The sequence below is a fragment of the Cnephaeus nilssonii genome, assembly GCF_951640355.1.
Source record: "Cnephaeus nilssonii genome assembly, chromosome: 9".
Taxonomy (NCBI): Eukaryota; Metazoa; Chordata; class Mammalia; order Chiroptera; family Vespertilionidae; genus Cnephaeus; species Cnephaeus nilssonii.
The window spans coordinates 93,670,501-93,688,840 of NC_137080.1; the positions used below are offsets into that span (position 1 = coordinate 93,670,501).

Sequence of the window (18,340 nt, forward strand, 5' to 3'; positions counted from 1 at the left end):
GGACAAAGCAGGGGTGAGAGGAAAGGCTTGGGGAGCCAGGTGTTGCAGCCTGGGAAGTCCGGCTGAAGCAGGACGGCGGGCGCAGGGTCTGAGGCTTTCTCAAGGAGAATCTGGAAGGTGCGGGTATCTTTTGAAAAGAAAAATTGGGACATTCCACATGGAGATGTATAGTGAAGGCTTGGTTTTAAAAAACCGTTTTTCCAGGTTCTTTTGCTCCAGCTGGGAGGGAGGGGGCGCTGGGAGGGACCGGCCGAGGAGCACTGAAGGAGTTGTGGCAGAGCACCGAGTGGCAGCCACAGACACAGGGGCTGCGAGGAGAGAATGCGGCAGGAGGTGGGGTGCGAGCCGCGTGTGCACAATGCGTGACTAAGTTCAAACACATCTTCATCCCATAACAACCTGTATTTGCATGCAAATATATTCATTTATGCAAATTAGCACAGTTCTCCCGGGAGGGCTTTTTAGTCTGGAGCTTGTGCAGTCATTGAAAAAGAGAAGCCAAGCTGTCCCCGGGGTTCTCCAGGTCGGACTTGCCCCTGGTTGCTGGGCGGGTTCCAGGAGAACGCGGCCTGCTCAGGTCTGCTCGCACCGACAGGCCAGTAGCGCCCCTGCCGGAGAGCCGGGGCGCCCCTCAGGTGCGCATGCTCACTCCGCCCCCCGCCCCGCCTTCAGGGAGCCTGCGGGCCTCCGTGCGCAGGCGCCGGCTGACTCCTCCCTCAAGGGCGGGGACAAGCGGGGCCCAACATGGCGGCCAGCCGCTACCGGCGTTTCCTTAAGCTCTGTGAGGAATGGCCAGTGGACGAGACCAAACGGGGCCGGGACTTGGGCGCTTACCTGCGGCAGCGGGTAGCACAGGCGTTTCGGGAGGGAGAGAACACCCAGGTGACCAGACTGTGGGGTCCGCCTTCGGCGGGGGGGCGGTTGGGCGAGGGGAGGAAAGAACGAGGTAGGGGTGGGATCTGCTAGTTGGCCGGCGGCCATGGCCGCGCATGCGCGCGCCTTTCCTCCCCGGCGGCACGTGCGCGCGGACCCTGCTATCCCGGGGGAACCTCCGAGAGCGACGACCTACTTCTGCTCAGTGCGCTCCTCTGGCTGCACCTGGGAATTGCCGGAAAAGCTTTTTAAAACCCACCAATGCCCGCAGCATTCAGCAATATTAAATCAGCATCTGTGGGATAAAACGCTCTCCGGATGGTTCAAGGTGCAGCCAGGTTGAGACCCACACCACCATTGGTGACAATCGTAGGCTTATTTCTCCCCTGACTCGATCCCCTTACCCCGCAGTGCTGTGCACTGACTGAGCGCATCCCCACGGACCTCTGCAGGCCCCGCTGAGCTTATACGTGCTCCCCAGGCGCCTGTAAGTCCGAGCAGCAGGCGTGCACCCTCAGCCATACTCCCGTGTGAGTCCTCGGCTTAGGTCTTGCTCTCCTCCGGTTGCTGCAGCGCGGGGATTCATTCATGTGCAGATTCGGTATTTATTGAGCACCCACCATGTGCCAGGAACTGTGCTAGGTGCTGGAGAGACAGCAATGAATCAGGTGAGGTCTTACCACATGAAAATTAAGTTTACACTTTAGTTCTGGACAAAATAAGCAAGGATACATACGTAAGGCAGTCTAGGTAAGTATGACTGACCCTTGAACAACTTGGGGTTAGGGACACCAACACCCACCCCCAGCAGTTGAAAATCCACATATAACTTTTGACACCCCCACCTGGGAAAAAAATAGCCTACTATTGACTGGAAGCCTTACTGATAACAGCCAACATATATTCTGTATATTATATGCAATATACACTATATTCTTACAATAAAGTAAGCTAGAGAAAAAATGTTAATGAGAAAATTATAAGGAAGAGAAAATACATTTACAGTACTATACATATTTATTGAATACTAGAGGACCGGTGCACGTGCACCCGTGGGGTTCCTCCTGCCCTGCGGGGATGGGGCGAAACCGGCTCTCAGACATCCCCTGAGGGGTCCCAGATTGCGAGAGGGCAGTTCTCGGGTGACGCACCCCGGAATCAGGCTCCCTCCTCTCTGGTTCTAGGTGCGTCACCCAAGAACCAGAACCGCAGCTGCCAAGTCAGGGCAGCTAGGCAGCTTCTGTGTTGAGCGTCTGCCCCCTGGTGGTCATTGTGCATCATAGCTACTGGCCGGTTGCTTATAGGCTTTCATATATAGAGATATGGTCCCGTGTATAAGTGGATCTGTGTAGTTCAGACCTGTGTTGTTCAAGGGTCAACTGTTATGATGTAAAATAGAGTAGCAGCCCTGGCCAGTTTGGCTCAGTGGATAGAGCGTCAGCCCGCAGACTGAAGGGTCTTGGGTTCAATTCCTAGTCAAGGGCATGTACCTCAGTTACAGGCTCTATCAGCCCTGGTCGGGGTGCATGCAGGAGGCAACCAATCAATGTGTCCCTCTCACATTGACATTTCCCTCTCTCTCTCTCCCCCTCCACTCTAAAAATCAATGGAAAAGTATCCTCAGGTGAGGATTAAAAAAAATTGAGTAGCATGATAAAGGGATAATATTAGTTATGATAGTCAAATAAGGCCATACTAAGGAGGTGCCACACAGATTAGACCTAAGGGAAGAAGAGCCAACTTTAGGGCATTTCAGGCTGTGCCAGGTCCTGAGGCAGGAAGCAGATTGACATGCTAGAGGATAGCAATAGTGGCTGAGGGTAGTGAATGAAATGGAGTTTGCTAAGAACTGAGGTCGGAGAAGCCAGGCATGGTGGGATCTTACAGGCTGTGGTTAAGAGTTGGATTTTATTATAAGGCCAGTGAAAAGCCGTTGTGGGTGGGTGTTTCGTCAGGGGACTGGTGTGACCTAATTTACGTTTTTTAAAAAGACTACTCTGGTTGTATGTGGGGAATGAGTTACAGGGACGTGAATAAAACAAGCCTGGAGCAAAGGCCACCGTGGTAGCCCAGGCAAGAGAAGGCCGTGGCTTGGATGAGGGTGGCAGCGCAGGGGACGAAGGGGCTGGATTCCAGCTGCAATGTAAAGGCTGCATCAGCAGGGCTTGCTGATGTAGTGGGTGTGGGGGGAAGAGAAGGGAGAACCAAGGACAACACCTAGATATGTTTGGCCTGAGCAACTGGGTGAAAGGTGGTACCATCTACCGAGATGGAAAGGACCGGTGAGGAACAGGTGGGGTGTGGAAAAAAACATCTCAGGTTTGGTGTAGACATGTTAAACCTGAGATACCGAGTGGACTTACTTTCAAGTGGAAATGTCAAGTAGGCGGTGGGATATCTGAGCCTGAGGCTGAGGCAGAGGTCAGCTATATGAAACGTGATACACACACACGCAGCTTGAAGAGATGACTTTTGCAAAGTTTAGCCATGACCTATCAAAGCAGGAACTTGTTGGGGTTTTTTTGTTTTTTGCAACTTAGCCCAATATAGAGCCAAGCCAGCCCACCTACTGGAGCAAGAACATGCCCAGTGGCATCACTGAAACCCATCGCTGAGTGGGTGGTGGGCATGGATGGAGTGGCTCAGAGCTGGGGGAGGGGCGTGCAGGGGTCACACTGCACTGAGGGCCCTCATACCTCTTGGTCTTCGCTGTCCCAAAGCATAAAGATCTTGAAGGCAAAGATCATATCAAGTCCCAATTCTGCAAACCCAATAGACTTTCTAGGACTCTGCTCTCTACATAGTTTTAGTGTGAACTTCTTAAGAGTAGAGATATTGCCATTTTTATCCCCGCATTCCCCATAAAAGACATTGGATAAATGTCTGAATACATAAATGAACGGTGATGGCTGATGAGACGTTTCATTGGAATCTAGTTGCAGATGTGGCAGAAGTAGATGGAGAGGAAGTGAGGGGTGAGAAGGGATGTTTGTGTGTCCTGTGAAGTTGCGTGGTGAGGACTGAGTCGAGAGCTTACTGTGTGGGGCACCGCAGGAACCACAGATGAGGGACAGGACCTGGCCCTTCCCTGTGCCCACGCACCTCATTCCGCCATCCCCAGGGTCCCCCTGACCTCCTCCCTGTCTCCTTGTTGTCATGGGAAGAGGCCTGTGTCCAAGAAGCTGACAGCTGGGCAGACATGACCTTCCCTCGGATTAAATTCAGTGGTGAAGGCAGCCCAGCCCGCAGAGAGGCCAGCGTAGGCTGCATCCTCGGGGAGGTGAGAGTGTCACATTCACCTGCCTGCCTGAGTCTGAGACGAGCCAGAAAAGGAGGGTAGAGCGTTCTCTCTGGGATTGTCCTCTCTGTCTCGCCTAGGGAAATGGCTCTGGTGAGTGGGAGGCCCACAGATAGGGGTCATGGCCGCAGGTGCCAGTCCCGGCTCAGGCCATGGCTCCAGAGCAGCTGACGCATGCGTCCCAGTGCATCATGGTGGCAGCAGGCACTTTCCTCGTGACCGCTGTCCTGGTACCTCCTGCTGGTGTCACCTGAGAACATGCTTGGGCTTAGTAAGTCTTGGACCACGTTTGAAGGGAGCAGCCCCCTCTGGAATTGCAAACAGCACCTGGAGGCACTCGCGGTGACCCCTTGGTCAGTTATAGAGACCGTGAGGAGAAAGCGGTCAGGCATTAGACCCGGTGGCTGATTAGAGTGGAGCTCCCCCTGGTTATGGCAGAAAGCCAGGCCTGGAGGGAGGCAGCTCTGCTCCACAGCCTTTCTGTGCCTCGACAGGAGGGGCGGGCAGCCTCATGGCCTCCTACGCCTTGACCGTAACACTGAACGCTTTTGCTCGCATGATCTCTTTTAATTTAATCCTGCGTGCAGCCGAGTGAAGTGGCCATTGCTATCTCTATTTTACAGGCCAGGAAACAAAACAGAAAATAAAACAACTTACTCAGGGTCCTCTGGGAGCTAAGTGGCAGGACCAGCTGTCCTGGCCTGCCCCCGCCTGGCCTCCGTGGTGCCAGGTGGCTCCTCAGCTGCTGGCCACCTGAGTTATTTCTTCTTGCCAGGCCTCTTCTCCCGTAAGCTTCAGGCCGCTCTCCTCCCTCATCCCCTGCTCAAACCTTTTCAGACCACGCCGTTTGGCAAAGGATGAAACATCGCCCTGTTGACCCACCTGCTTTTCTTTGGCCCAGCCACTCCTCCCTGCTGAGGGTGGGAAGAAAGCTGGGCCTCGGGTGCGACACAGCACAGAAGAGCCAGATTCACTGGAAAACAAGTTCATTCAGACTCAAAACCAGAGTTGAAAACCACTGCCGCCTTTTATTCCACCTCAGATTGCCCTGTGGGAGTCTCGCGGCCCACACCAAACCCTCCCGGAGGGAGAGGGGGTGGAAAGCCAGGGACACGCCAACACCTCTTACACCCTCTACCCTCTTGTGTAGCCCTGTTCTCGGAGTTTGCCCCTTGAATACATTTTCCTGAAGAGAACACGTGTTCCCTGCAGCACCGAGAGCTTAGTAAAGAATGCCAGCGTGGGGAGGTGGCGAACACTGTCATTGTTGACTTAAGCGCAGGGAAAGGAGCCAATCCTAATGAGCTCAGTAGGTGACAGGCAGCTTCCTAAAGAGCCCTGCCTGCACCCAGCACCCACTCCCTGACGTGGGCACAGCTCTGCGGAGCTGCCTGGGAAGGGGCTCACCTGCCCGTGGGTTCTGGGTGCTACCCAGGTTCCAGGACTGTCGGCCCGTTGCATGAAGTTGAACTTGGTCTTGGGCTTGCAGTAACGTCAATTATATTCCCACTCTCAGAGCAGAATTCAGAGGTTTCACATCGTCTTGTTTTCTCGGTGGCCCAGTTGAGGCCTGGTCTGCGGCATTCCGCAGCGTGGCCGGGACCTGGCAATGGCGGCACCTTCTCACGTTGTTCACTGCCATGTGTGATGCCCTGGAGCCAAGTGTTTGCGGAATGGCCCAAGGACAGGTTATGCTCTTTTCAGCTATGATATTGAACCCGCTGCAGGACGGGAGTTGTGAGAGATGAGTGGAGCTGGAGTGGGGAAGGCAGTGGGGCCAGGCTGGCACTCCTGGGCGTGTGCTCCCAGAGCAGGGGCGGGGGACTGCCCTGCCAGGGCGTCGGGGGTGAGAGAGTGAAATGTTTCACGAAATACAGCAGGCTCGGTTTTTATTTTATTTTTTTTAGCAGGCTAATTTTTAAGTTGATTATTGTGTATGGCCGGTGAATAATGTTATATCCAAATGGCCCTTGGCCTAGAGCAGTGGTCGGCAAACTGCGGCTCGCGAGCCACATGCGGCTCTTTGGCCCCTTGAGTGTGGCTCTCCCACAAAATACCACGGCCTGGGCGAGTCTATTTTGAAGAAGTGGCATTAAAAGAAGTTTAAGTTTAAAAAATTTGGCTCTCAAAAGAAATTTCAGTCGTTGTCCTGTTGATACTTGGCTCTGTTGACCACTGGCCTAGAGGGTCACCTCACTTTCAGCGAGTCTCCACCTTACTCAGAAAGCTTGGGCTCTGCCCACTGCCTCCTGGGCCGGTGGCAGCTCTGTGAGGCCTCCATTGCCCTCTGGTCCCCGGTTCCAGCCTGTTTCACCTCTCACACACCCCAGCACGTGCCCTGCCTCAGCAAGGCTGTCTTCTCATTGCCTCCCAGATCGGCCATAAAACAAGGGGTCCTTAGCCTGTGAGAGTCTAGTGTGCTGCGAGCGCCACCGTCCTCCCCCAGACTCACGGCTCGCCAAGAAGGCGGTGGCTTCCCTTGAAGCACTGCTTGGCTCAAGACTCTGCCTGCCGGAAACAGCCTCCTCCTCCCAGTCACTCCTCTGGCCCCGTCCCACCCATGCCAGGTCTGGCTCTGAGGTCTGCTCCCCTCAGAGTGGCGGACTCGCGGCCCCTCACTCCGCACTGTCACTGCCGTGGAACGTCAGGCCTCCCAGCCACGGCTGCCCATTGGCCCGGCCTGGCGCCCGCTCCCCACTCTGATCCGTACCCGCACTCAGTTATAGGCCGCCAGGCCATGTTTGATTTCTTAATTGGAACCCATGTTGTCTCCTCCGGGATTGCAGTTTCTCCGGAGCTGAGGCTGGGTCTCATGTCCTCCCACAGCCTCCGAGCGGAGCACTCATAATAGGTGCTCGAAGGGAGTCGGCTCCCACAGCAGAGGGAGCTCATTTCAGAAGTTCATTACCAAGTCATGAAAACCGCTATTCGTAGGTCCTTCTGGACTGGATCCCGCGCTGTCTTAACTAGCAGAGCAATTTGCATCACCCTTTCCCAAAAGTGCTTATGAGTCCCTTTGTGTGACTAGAATAGGGGCCGCTGTACCGATTGCTGTCACCACCCAAAATTCAATTTTGAAAATCAGAGTCCATGCCTGCGGCGCCGACGTATTTGTTAAGTATAAAAGTTTAATATGGTAAAGAGAAATCTACTGATGGCTGAGCAGGCGAAATGCAAAGGAGCAAAAATAGAGCCGTGGAGGGCACTTTGTCGGTTGAACATGTATTTTATTCACATTTCGGGAGCAGAACTGACTTTTTCTTAATGTGCCACTTGCCTTTTTCCGCAGCTACGCTCTTCGTCCCGAGATGCCCGCGATCTCATTAGGTGTGAATGCAAAATTGGGTCATTTAAAGCTTGTACATAAGGACGTTTCCCAAAGTGCATGTACGTGTCATGCGGCAAATGTATATCCAAACTCAGGAGTGCTCGTGCTGGAGGCTGTGGTGTGTGGTGAGCCTTCTGGCGTTAGACAAGTGTTTCCACGGATGGCCTTTTGAGTGGTAAACAAGACTATTCTGTAATTGCTGCGCTTGGCTTGGGTGTGACGGAACCGGAAGTGGCTGTGGGCCGTCTCCTTAGGCCGGGGCCGTAATAACCTGGCTAGACGTTGGCAAGTGCAAACTCATCACCTCCACGAAGCACTTCCCCAGCCTCCTAGACACACCTCTGACCCCAGCTGGGAAGTTGGGTGACAAGTCCATTTTTGGTGATTGATTATTTATGGCGTTGGAAGTGTTTGGCTCCTACTGTGATGTTGGTGAGCTCCAGGCATTATGTGCCATAGCTAACAGACTATTGCTGAAGGGATGTTAAGGGGTCAGGGGAGCCCAGAGGGCCCTGTTTGTTCACTCAGACCCTCTGCTCTTTGCCCTCCTGGGAGCAGTGCTCTGAAGGGTGTGTCCTCTCTGGCCCTGCTGCCCTGCTCGCCCCCTGAGGGTAGGAGGAGGTGGCTGAGCAGCCCTGTGGCACGTGCCCACCCTTAGGAAGTTAGAGAAGCAGGTGAGGAACTTGTGTTGGCAAGATTTCTGAGGGCGAGGATCTGGTGGGAACGTGGGTTTGACAAGGATGCCCTGTCTCGGTGGACCCACAAGCAGTGGCAGGAGCCCCGAGAGAGGCGCTGGGAGGAAGGCAAGTCAACAGGCGCCGCCTTTCCTAAGAGCATGTTGGGGGGGGGGGGGGGCTGGAGGGCGCAGGAGGGCTCAGGCGGCAGAGAACGGGCCAGTGTCGGAGCCCCGCTGAGCTGACACCGGGTACGATGCCACTGAGTCTCAGGGTCAGGGCCCGGGGTGTGGGCAGGTGCGCAGTGACACCTGATTTCCAGTTCCTTCGTCACTTCCATTTCTGGCCACACCCCAGCAGTCACACGGGCAGCATGATCCGCTGATCACGTCCTAACTGCCCCTCCCTGGGCGCCCTGGGCGCGTGCTCCCTGGCCCTGTGCCTGGAGAGCCCGCGTCCTTCAGGTAACTCCTCACACTCCCCACCGGCACCCTCTGCCAGGTCTCCCTGGCCCCCTGGGCAGCGTCCGCACCTCCCTGTACCCACAGCGCCCTCATCCCACCATCACAGGATCCTCCTGACCTCCTCTCTGTCTCCTGTCGTTGTGGGCAAGAGGCCTGTGTTCACACAGCCGTTGGCTGCTAATAGTAACAAGTCTAACCCTCACTCCACGAGTGTGCAGGCCCCAGTCAGCGGCGGCATTGCCTCCGCCACCCTCACGCCGCTCTCAGAAGCAGGGCTATTATTACCCTTCCTGTCAGAAAGGATAAGGTTAAGGTTAAGTTGGCCGGTCGCTTCAAAAATGCCAGCACTTAAAAGACAAAGACGGGCCGAGGCGCTGTCCCCGCTGAGAGGAGACATGCGTGTGACGGGTAAAGGCAGGAGGCGAGCCGGGGCCGAAAGGGCTTCTTTCCCTGTAAAGATTATTACTGAGCCCTGGACAGTCTGGCGCAGTGGTTGGAGCCTCGGCCCACAGACCGATGGGTCTCGGGTTCAATTCCGGGTCAGGGGCACGTACCTGGGTTGCAGGTTCCCCAGCCCCAGTTGGGGCACGTGTGGGAGGCAAGCAAATGATGAGTCTCCCTACCTCAATGTTTCTCTCTTCCCGCCCTCCCTCCCTTCCACTCTCTAGAAATCAATGGAAAAATTATCCTCCGTGAGGATTAAAAAAATTACTACCGAGACAAAATTTTGCCTGTATGTGCTAGATCAGATGCTGTGTCGATGTGAAGGGTCCTGGATTTGATCACTGCACTGTGGTTCTGTAAGAGAAGGCCCGTGTTCTTTGGAAACACACTGAAATCTTCAGTGTGAAGGGCATTATGCTTCACTTTATTCTCAAATGGCTCAGAAGAAAAAAGCATGCTTGCAGGCACACAGAATGAGAAAGCAAATGGGAGATTTGAAGAGTCGGGGACGGGAAGAGAGGAGGGATTTGCCCAACACCCCAGAGCTGGTTGGCGAGGGTGCCAAGATGCAGGCGGCGGTTTGGGTCCCTGTTGTCCGTAGCCACGCAGACCCGCCCGTCCTCGGCCCAGAGCACGGACGGCTCCAAGGCGTGTCTTTGAGACTTAGAAGCAAACACATCTCTGCAGGTGTGAAGAGAGCAAGCAAAAGGTGAAATGCTCAGTGATCTTTAGTAATCTCTGTAATATTTTTTTATTTTCAATAAGAGAACATTTAAGTCACAGATGTAGAAGTGAGCCGTAGATAAAAGAGGGGCCCTTGGAGCGTAGGAGAAGGAGACAGGGGGGAGGGGACGGGGGGGGGGGAGGCAGGGCGTGCCCCCCGGAGCTGCTACCTCACGCGCTTTATTGTGGTCTCCGTGCCTGTGCACGCCCTGCCCGAGACCCAGGCTCCCACTCCCCTCCCGGGTGGGTGCTGCAGGGTTCTGGGCTTTCCCTGGAAATGCTGCCCCCACACCCACACCCACAGCCCTTCCCCACCCCCACCCACATCCAGCTGGGAGTCAGCTGTCGCAGTCTCCCATCAGTTCCTTCTTTCCAGCTCTGAGCCCCAATCCACTCAGATAATGCCTTTGATTATCACCCAACAAACTACCTCCTCAGCCCAGAATCCTTGCTCTGCTGATGTGCTCCCTGGCCGTTCTCGAGATGAGGGGCTGACCCCCGGCGCAGATCAGGTGGGACTAAATGGATGACCATCTTGTTGGCCCTAAAGTGGGGACCCCATTTGACACGCACAGAGGCAGAAATGAGCGGCCTTATTAAGACACTTAACTACTGATTTATTTGTGCTCTGCCTTCTTCGAGAAAGGATTTACGTTGGAAAAATCCATCATTTGAATTCTGGCAAAAAACAAAAGAGAAAGTTTTGTTCTGGGAGTCTCAGAAGTCTTGGCTGAAAAGTAAGGAACAATAGATAGGTAATAGCAAGGGCGGGGTGGGGAGACGTTACAAAGAGGTGTCGAGGGTGAATAACGGCCTCTCGTCTGTGTCTTCCCTGGTTTCCAGCAAAGGCAGCGCTGTCTTGGGCATCCAGGATATTTCTTTGTTTTTAATATATTTTTATTGATTTCAGAGAGGGGGAGAGAGAGAAACATGAATGATGGGAGAGAATCGTTGATGGGCTGCCTCCTGCACGCCCCCGGCCACGGCCTGCACAGAGCCCCGGGCATGTGCCCTTGACTGGAAATGAACCCGGGACCCTTCCATCCCCAGGCGGATGCTCTATCCACTGAGCCAAACCAGCCAGGGCCAGAATATTTCTCTACTTTCCCCTTTCTACTCTCGGGGCCTCCGTGTTCGGGCCTTGCCCTTCCTAGCAGGACCTAACTGCACTCTCCCTCTTCGTTTCCCTCCGTGCAGCCGTCTCCGCTCAACACACTTGTTTCTCATGTTCTTCCCATGCAGATTCAACAGCTCCCCACTCCACACAGTTGAAGGCTCAGATGAGTTTTTTTGCCTTTCATAAAAGAATCTTTATGTGATACATTTCACATTGAAGGTTTAACTCCAAGAGCTCTTTCTTTTCCTCCGCCCAGGTTCTGTACCTGCATACTCAGACCCTGCGCCGGAGGGCTGGGCTAGCGCGGACAGCATTCCTGCCTCTGCCTGGCTCACCCACCCCTCCAGCAGCAGGCTCCCTCCTGTGTGTCCTTCAGAGCCAGCTTAGTCACACTGCCATCCACTGACCACTCCCACCTGGGACACGCCCTCCTCCGCCTTCCCGGAGCCCACACTGCCCCTAGCACCCCCTTATGAGGTGCGTCCTTCCTGTGTGATATGTTTACTAAGGCCCGATGCATGAACTTCCCTCGGCTGCCGGCACCAGCTTCCCTCCGGCACCTGCGACCTGGGCTTCCCTCAAAGAGGGAGGCCCCGCCCACCCGCCGCAGCCCGCTGGTCGGTGGCCTACGCCTCCCTCTGCGGGGCGATCATGGGGCGATGGCCAGGCCCCCGACCAATCGCATCGCACCCGCCTTGGCTGGCCTGGCGCCAGTGTGTGTCATAGGGTGGTCCCGGATGGTCGTTGCACTGTTCGGCTGTTCGGTCGGTCAATTTGCATATTACGCTTTTATTATATAGGATGTGGCGTCTCCCCCTGCAGCCGGGGTGGTAGTGCACAAGGCACAGATGTTTAAACGTTTCTTTGCCCGCTGGCGGGAGTTTTCTGCTGGTTGGGGAGTGGATGAGGTGGAGCCATTACTTCATGAAGGTGATTGTAATAGCGGGAGGGAGGGGAGTTGGGCCAGGTGAGCTGCTGCCTGCCTCAGGGGAGCGCCTCCTGGCGGGTCCTGCGGAGGGGCGGCTGGCAGGCAGGGCTTGGGGCTCACTGCCGGGGGTTCTTTGTGTTTCAGGTGGCAGAGCCTGAGGCCTGCGACGAGATGTACGAGAGCTTAGCACGGCTCCACTCCAACTATTACAAGCACAAGGTGAGTGGCAGTCTTTCCCGTCCCAGCCCTGACCCAGGAGAACAGTGAAAATCTGATTGTGCAGCATTTTGTAAAGAATGTCGGTTTTGCTACTTTCAAATGTAACCAGTAATTTCAAGCAAGCCAACCAAGGCACCTCATAGAGGCTTTTAGGTCCCTTAACTAAAAGCTATTTACAATCTTGAATAAAAGCCGTGTGATCTACATGCCAGTGTGGGCTGCTGGGTGGGTCTGGTAACTTAGGTCTTAGCTTCTCCGTGTCCTCTGGTGGAAGTGCGTCCCCTGCTCTTGCTGACAGAGATGGGTGATGGGCACGTCCTGGCCGACAAACTGACGTCCTCGGCCTTTCATGATTTCTGCCAAATCCCACGGAGTGTGGTTTTCACAGCCTTGACAACTGTGCCAGTAATTCCCCAGATACGCAGGGTGGGGCCAAGTAGGTTTAGGGTTGTAAGTACACGAAACACAGAGATTACTCTTGTGTTGTTACTTATTAATTATTGTGTTATCTTCCATATGAGCAACTAACCCTACCCGGCTCCACCCTGTGCGTGGCAGTGCCTCGCCTGCATGGAAGAGGTTTCTGCTAAGTCCTCGCAGCTCAGTGTGTGGCTCAGGAGCAGCAGCATCCCCTGGGAGCTGGTTAGGAAGGAGACGCGTGGGCCCAGCCAGGCTGAGTGACAGCCTGCACTTGCCCAGAGGATTCCCTGCGTGTTCAAGTGGGAGCCGCCCGCCTGCCACAGGATGCCCGTACTTGTGAGGCCACATCTTGCCTCCAGGTGGCGCTGCTCTTCCGCCTGCCGGGCCTCTGGTCTCTAGTCACTCCGGTGGCCCAGTGCGTGCAGTTAGAGCCAGGCTTCTCCCGGGGACCGCAGGTCCCAGGTGGTGCTGCGGAACTAACCCTCCCGCCCTTCTCTCTCCCCCTCTGCCCTGCGACCAGTACCCTCGCCCCCGGGACACGAGCTTCAGTGGCCTGACCCTGGAAGAGTACAAGCTGATCCTCTCCACAGGTACGGGCACAGCTGCCCTCTGGTTTGTTCGCAGGTGATTCTAGTAAGACCGCTCTGCCTTGGAAAGTGCGGGACGCCCAGAGGAGACTGAAGCGACAGCCCTTATACGTGGGCCACAGAATGTGGAGGAGGTCAGCAGCATTGTTTTAAAGGGAAACTCCATCCTTAGAGCTTTTAAAGTCAAGGCTGAGCAGCAGGGACAGGGGAATGCGTATTCGCCAAAGGGAAGTCGTTGCCATCAGGATGGAAGGAAAATAATCTTATTTGTATGGTCCTAAGAGGGCTTTCTAAACAATGAGGCTTTTAATTAAAACAAAAAGCCATTCAACACACATGGACGGAGATATCCACTGCGCCTTATCTGGCCCTGGGGACGTGGGCTGTGGGTTAGATGTGGGCTTAACTGGGCATGTTTTGGAGTCGTTGATAGACTGTGATTAGCAAGAAAGGAAATACCCAGGCCAGCCCAGCCCTCAGCACTTCCGCATCTCCATTGTCACTGACGGGGAGCCCTGGGTTGAAGTAGGCAGGTTCTGGAAAATTACTATTTTTATTTGCAAGGATATCATATACTAAAATAGGCTCCCCTTTTCTGAGAGGGCCTGGCCCTGAAACATTCACCTTCTGTGGTACTCTAGAAATTTCCTTCCTGTTCCTCTGGCAGTCTTCAACTACTACGTTTTAGGGATGTGGCATTCCAGAAAACGTACCTTCCGAGCACTCACACCTGGTGCTGTCACCTGCTCTTGTATCAGCTCTGATCCTGTTTTCATTGCAGTGCCCTGGGAAACGGGGTGAGGGTTTTTTTGCCAGGCAGGATCGTGAAATTAGCGCATTGATGCCCAAGGTCATAGTGAGGACTTGGAGAGTTTCAGCAAAGTTTGAACTTGAAACTAAAAAGGAAATAAGTTCTCGGCCTCTGCCCTTCGTTGACCTCAGGCCGCAGTGCAGAGGTGCAGGCTCCCCTCCGTCGGCCTGGGCGGCCAGCTCCAGGAAGCCTGCTGACGGTTTCCCTTCACAGCGGTCCTCGGCTTTGCTGTGACTGTAGATCAGCGTTCCTGATGTCTCTGAGGGGCCGAAGACACCTTGCCGTGTCTGTAGTGAGAGGGTTTGAGGCCTGGCCACGGGCCTGGGCCTGGGCCTGAATCCCGTGTGTCCACCGTGGGCTTGGGATCCTGGGAGACTGAGGCCTGTAAGTGGGCAGGGACTCAGCCCTCAGCATCCCGCTTTGTGCCCCATGAAGGGGCCTGGACTTCTGGGCTCGGGGCTGAGGGGCAGTGTGTCCTAATTGTCAAGAGACCACTGACAGTCAGTGTTAATAAGTAACATGTTACCTTTTGTTCCAAAAAGCTATTCTATTAACAGTTAAAACCCCAGGCTGTGAAATTCAGACAGTATTGTGGGGAAATCTAAATTTAAGGTACAGGTAAGATTAGGTGTAGAACCTCAGCCCTGGAGAAACTTTAAGCCAGTGGTTCTTGACGGGGCGGTTTTGGTCCCTGGGGGACAGGCGGCAATGTCAGGAGACATTTTAGTGGTCAGAGCTGGGAGTGGGGGTGGGCCCGGGGGTTGCCACTGGCATCTAGTGGGTAGAAGCTGAGATGCTGCTAAACATCCTGCAGTGCACAGGTCAGCCCCCCAACAAAGAATTATTGTGCCCCAACCCAAACGACGATAGTGCCAAGACTGAGAAACCCAGCTTTGGTTCCTTGGGGGCTGTGTGCGCCTGTGTGTGTGTGCGCCTGTGTGTGTGTGTGTGTGTGTGTGTGTGTGTGTGTTTGTGTGTGTGTGTCTGTGCTCACACTTACGCTTAAACAAGGGGCCCATGGCCTCCCACCAGCCCCCTGCTGCCGTCATAGCCGTGCAGATGGCCCCTCTTCTTGGGTTCAGGTCGGGTGCCAGGCGAGTTACCTCCATGATTGCCTTTCATCCTCACAACTTGTGAGGCAGGTATTTTCTCTACTTTGCAGATGAGGAGCCTGAGGCTAAAGGGTGAAGGAGTCTGTTGGGGGGGACCCGGAGGGGAAATGATGAGCAGGGCTTCTGCGCAGGTCGGTCTCCCTCCCCGGTGCCTGCTCAGCTCCTCAGCACGTGGCCCCACCGCGCCCGGGTTCAGATCCCCGCTCTTCCTCTTCCTGGCTGTGCGACCTGAGCAACTTGCTTAACCTCCCTCTACCTGTTTCTACGTCTGGAAAATGGAGCAGTCGGGTGTGTGGCATAGACCAAGCTTTGCCCGTGCCACACACACCTTACTGTCTCCGCTGCCCACCCACGTGTAGCCCAGGCATCGAGGGCGGGGCTTAGGTGCCGAGTGGGAGGGCGCAGTGTGCTCAGCCCGGCCGGTACACGAGTGCTCAGTCCACCCGGGCGGTTGTTTTCCTGTGACCCAGCTGATTTGCTTTTGAGAAGTTGGGTCTACACGTCCCTTTTTCGGGGACAGACTGTGTGAAAAGAAGGCCTGCTCATGCGAGGGCCTGTGGGGCCAACATCCGTCCTCAGATGTTAGGCGTCAGCCTCCTCTCTGTCTTGCCCTTTGCAGACGCCCTGGGGGAGCTGAAGGACATGAATAAAGGCTTGTGGAAGAAACTGCAGGAGAAGTTCGCCGCCAGGAGTCCCGAGGAGAAGCAGAAGGTCTGGGCTCAGTCCTTATCTCGCCCGCGGACCTGAGTGGAGTCTGTGTGTTGCCATCATAAATAAAGCTCCCTGACCCCCACGCCTGCTGCTTGGGACCTCAGCCAGCCTCCACAGAGGACGCCACGCCGTTCCAGGGAAAGCTGTGTGCCCAGCAGCCGCCCGCGGTCAGGGTGGGGCGTCTCCAGGGGAGAGGAGGCTGGGGCTGCAGCCCGGCCTGGGAAGCTGGGAAGGGAAGGGAAGGGGCCGCGCCTCCAGGCCAGGGCTTCCTGTGCGGCCGTAGGAGCCCCTGTCGGCGGGGGTCTGGCTGGGAGCTCCTGGGAAATGGCCAAAACTAGTCAGCCTGGAAGAAGGCAGGTGGTCGGCAGAGAGCAGCCTGCTCGGCCCCAGCCCAGGCCTCAGGACGGAGCTGGTCCTCTGCCCCGACCTTGCAGAAAACCTGTGTTCCGGCCGGTTTAAGGGGCGGAGTGGAGCTACTGACAGCCTTGGCCCGGCGCCTTGGGCTGTGGTGGCTTCTGTGGAGGCCAGGACACACACGGGCCCCCTTTTCGCTCCATGGAACCGTAGCTCTTACTGGGGCCTTCCCATTTCGCACCTGAGCTGAGAAGGGTGGGCGGGGAAGAAGCGAAGTGGGCTCCAGTGCGTGCTGGAGTGCACACACAGGCATAGGCTGTGACCACACCGGGACACCAGTACCGCTCTAGTCCTGTCCAGGGACCCTGTGTGCAGTCACCCACAGCGTCTCAGCATCTCCCAGAGCCACGGTGAGGCCGGGCCAGCGCGCCACGTTAGCCCCCACAGCCCCGAGGGCCAGAGGAAACAGCAGCCCTTTCTAATGGCCTATGTTTCTATTAATTTATTTCAGGTAATTAACATATTAGTTCTCAGGCCAAAGGATTTGTAAAACATTACACCAAAAGGAGAAAAAACAAGCTGTCAAAAACCAGCCACTGTCACGCACCCAGCCCTGCCCCTTCAGCCTGTGACCCCCCCTCCCCCCACAGAGGCCCAGGAAGAGGAGCAGGGCCAGGAGCAGGGCCTCCTCCCTCGGCCGGCAGTGCCCCTGGGGCTGGGGCTGGGCTGTGCCGAGGTGCACCCTGGACACACAGGTCCACTGTCCACGGCAGGCCTGAGGCACAGGAGGCGTGCGGGGCTGGGCACCCGGGAATAAATTAAGTAACAAAGCCCCAGCGTCCCTTGCAACAGCATCACTGCACCTCCCCCGGAGGCGGGCAGCAGCCAAAATGTAGTGCTTGGAATAGAGGTGACCCCACTCCTAATCGCCCACCGGGAGGGAAGAGGAATGTCAGTTACTGCTGCGGGGACAAAGCAGTCCTCTACGGGGCCTCTTTCTTTAAGGCAACAGGTAAACAGTCCCAGTGAGTTTCCGAGTCCGGGCTCCAGGCAGGGCTGGCAGCTCTGAGGCGACCCCGTGCTGGCCAGCGGCCGGGTTGGCTTGGGGGAGTCCGGCGGAGCAGGAGCTGGAGGTTGGGTGGGCACCTGGCCTCAAGAGCTGGTGGGCTGGCTGGGCCCCCCGACCCGAGGGAAGGGGTGTTCCCAGTCACAGCCCAGTACCAGCGCCCGGCCCAGGCCTGCGGCGGGTCTCGCGGGCTCAGCGGCTCATGCAGTTCTGGACGTCCACAAAGCCCAGGCGCTGCCTGCGTTTCCGCTGCTCCGTCATCTGTGGTTAAACGATGCCAACAGGTCAGGCCCCCAGCGCCCTCTGCACAGACACTGCCGAGGGGCTGGCGCCCACCCTCCCGCCGTGGACCCCGCTGCCGCTCAGCACTGGCAGCAGGCCAAGGCCCTCGGGGCAGCGAGGATGTGGCCCCAGACCCTCGGTGGCAGTTCACTTGTCACAGCTCCTGCTTTGCAGCTGGGAAGCCGCCCCGCCCAGAAGGGGCTGCCTCGCCTCTCTGCTGCCGCCCGAGGGAGGGGAGCACCCAGATCCGCCTGGCTGTGCCTCAGGGGTTCAGGATGGGCTGCCACCTCCAGTCTAGCTTTCCACAGAGGGGAGTGTGTCGGGGACCCGTCTTCTACCCCAGACCCAAGGACGGGGCCAGGAAGAAAGGGGGGACAGGGGGGCATGCAGGCCCCAGCACCTACTCCCTCCCGCCAGGGCAGGCTGGGCTGAGGGCGGTGCGGGAGCGGGCGCACACCTGCTCCTTGAGCTCGTTGAGCTGGGCGGTGAGGTGGGACACCAGCTTCATGGTGGAGCTCAGCTTGTCCTGAAGAATCCGGATCTCGTTCTGCTCGCCCTCCCCTTCGTTGCTCACGAGGGACATGGCCCTCATCCGGGGGAACCAGTCCAGGTTCTTGTTCTGAAAAAGATGGCCGGCGGGTGAGCAAGCAGGGCCGCCACGCCCTGGTGACACACTCCGGGACGCGCGGGGAAGCCGCTGCCCCCTCTGCGGTTAGGGCCGGCACTGGACAGGCTGACTTCCGTCAGCCGCTCGGCCTTTCCACTATCAGCACCATCTGCTCACTCACAGCCCCTCCGAGGAGGAGGGGAGGCCTCCGCACCAGACCCGCATCTCCTTCCTTCCCTTCTCCCCGCCCCCCGACACGCACGCCCCAGGAAGATGCGCGTGGGACGGATGAAGCAGGAGCAGGAGGCCCGCATCTGCCACG

General features: G+C 56.4%; 2 protein-coding genes across 4 annotated transcripts in view; one reads left to right on the plus strand and one right to left on the minus strand.

Annotated features, from left to right (window-relative positions):
• Positions 1-727: 727 nt before the first annotated feature.
• Positions 728-15,880, plus strand: UQCC2 (ubiquinol-cytochrome c reductase complex assembly factor 2). Its single transcript, XM_079781016.1, has 4 exons — positions 728-882; positions 11,994-12,068; positions 13,009-13,078; positions 15,618-15,880. The coding sequence occupies exons 1-4, from the start codon at positions 745-747 to the stop codon at positions 15,743-15,745; spliced, it is 411 nt and encodes a 136-aa protein (XP_079637142.1). The 5' UTR covers positions 728-744; the 3' UTR covers positions 15,746-15,880.
• A 110-nt stretch (positions 15,881-15,990) lies between these two features.
• The window catches only part of ITPR3 (inositol 1,4,5-trisphosphate receptor type 3), a 66,840-nt gene continuing 64,490 nt past the window's right edge, over positions 15,991-18,340 (minus strand). For all 3 annotated transcript variants that reach the window (XM_079781013.1, XM_079781015.1, XM_079781014.1), the window contains 2 exons: positions 17,869-18,030; positions 15,991-17,390 (listed from right to left, as the gene is read on the minus strand). In XM_079781013.1, the coding sequence (XP_079637139.1) occupies positions 17,322-17,390; positions 17,869-18,030 (231 nt within the window). In that variant the 3' untranslated portion in view covers positions 15,991-17,321. The remainder of the gene's footprint in view (positions 17,391-17,868; positions 18,031-18,340) is intronic.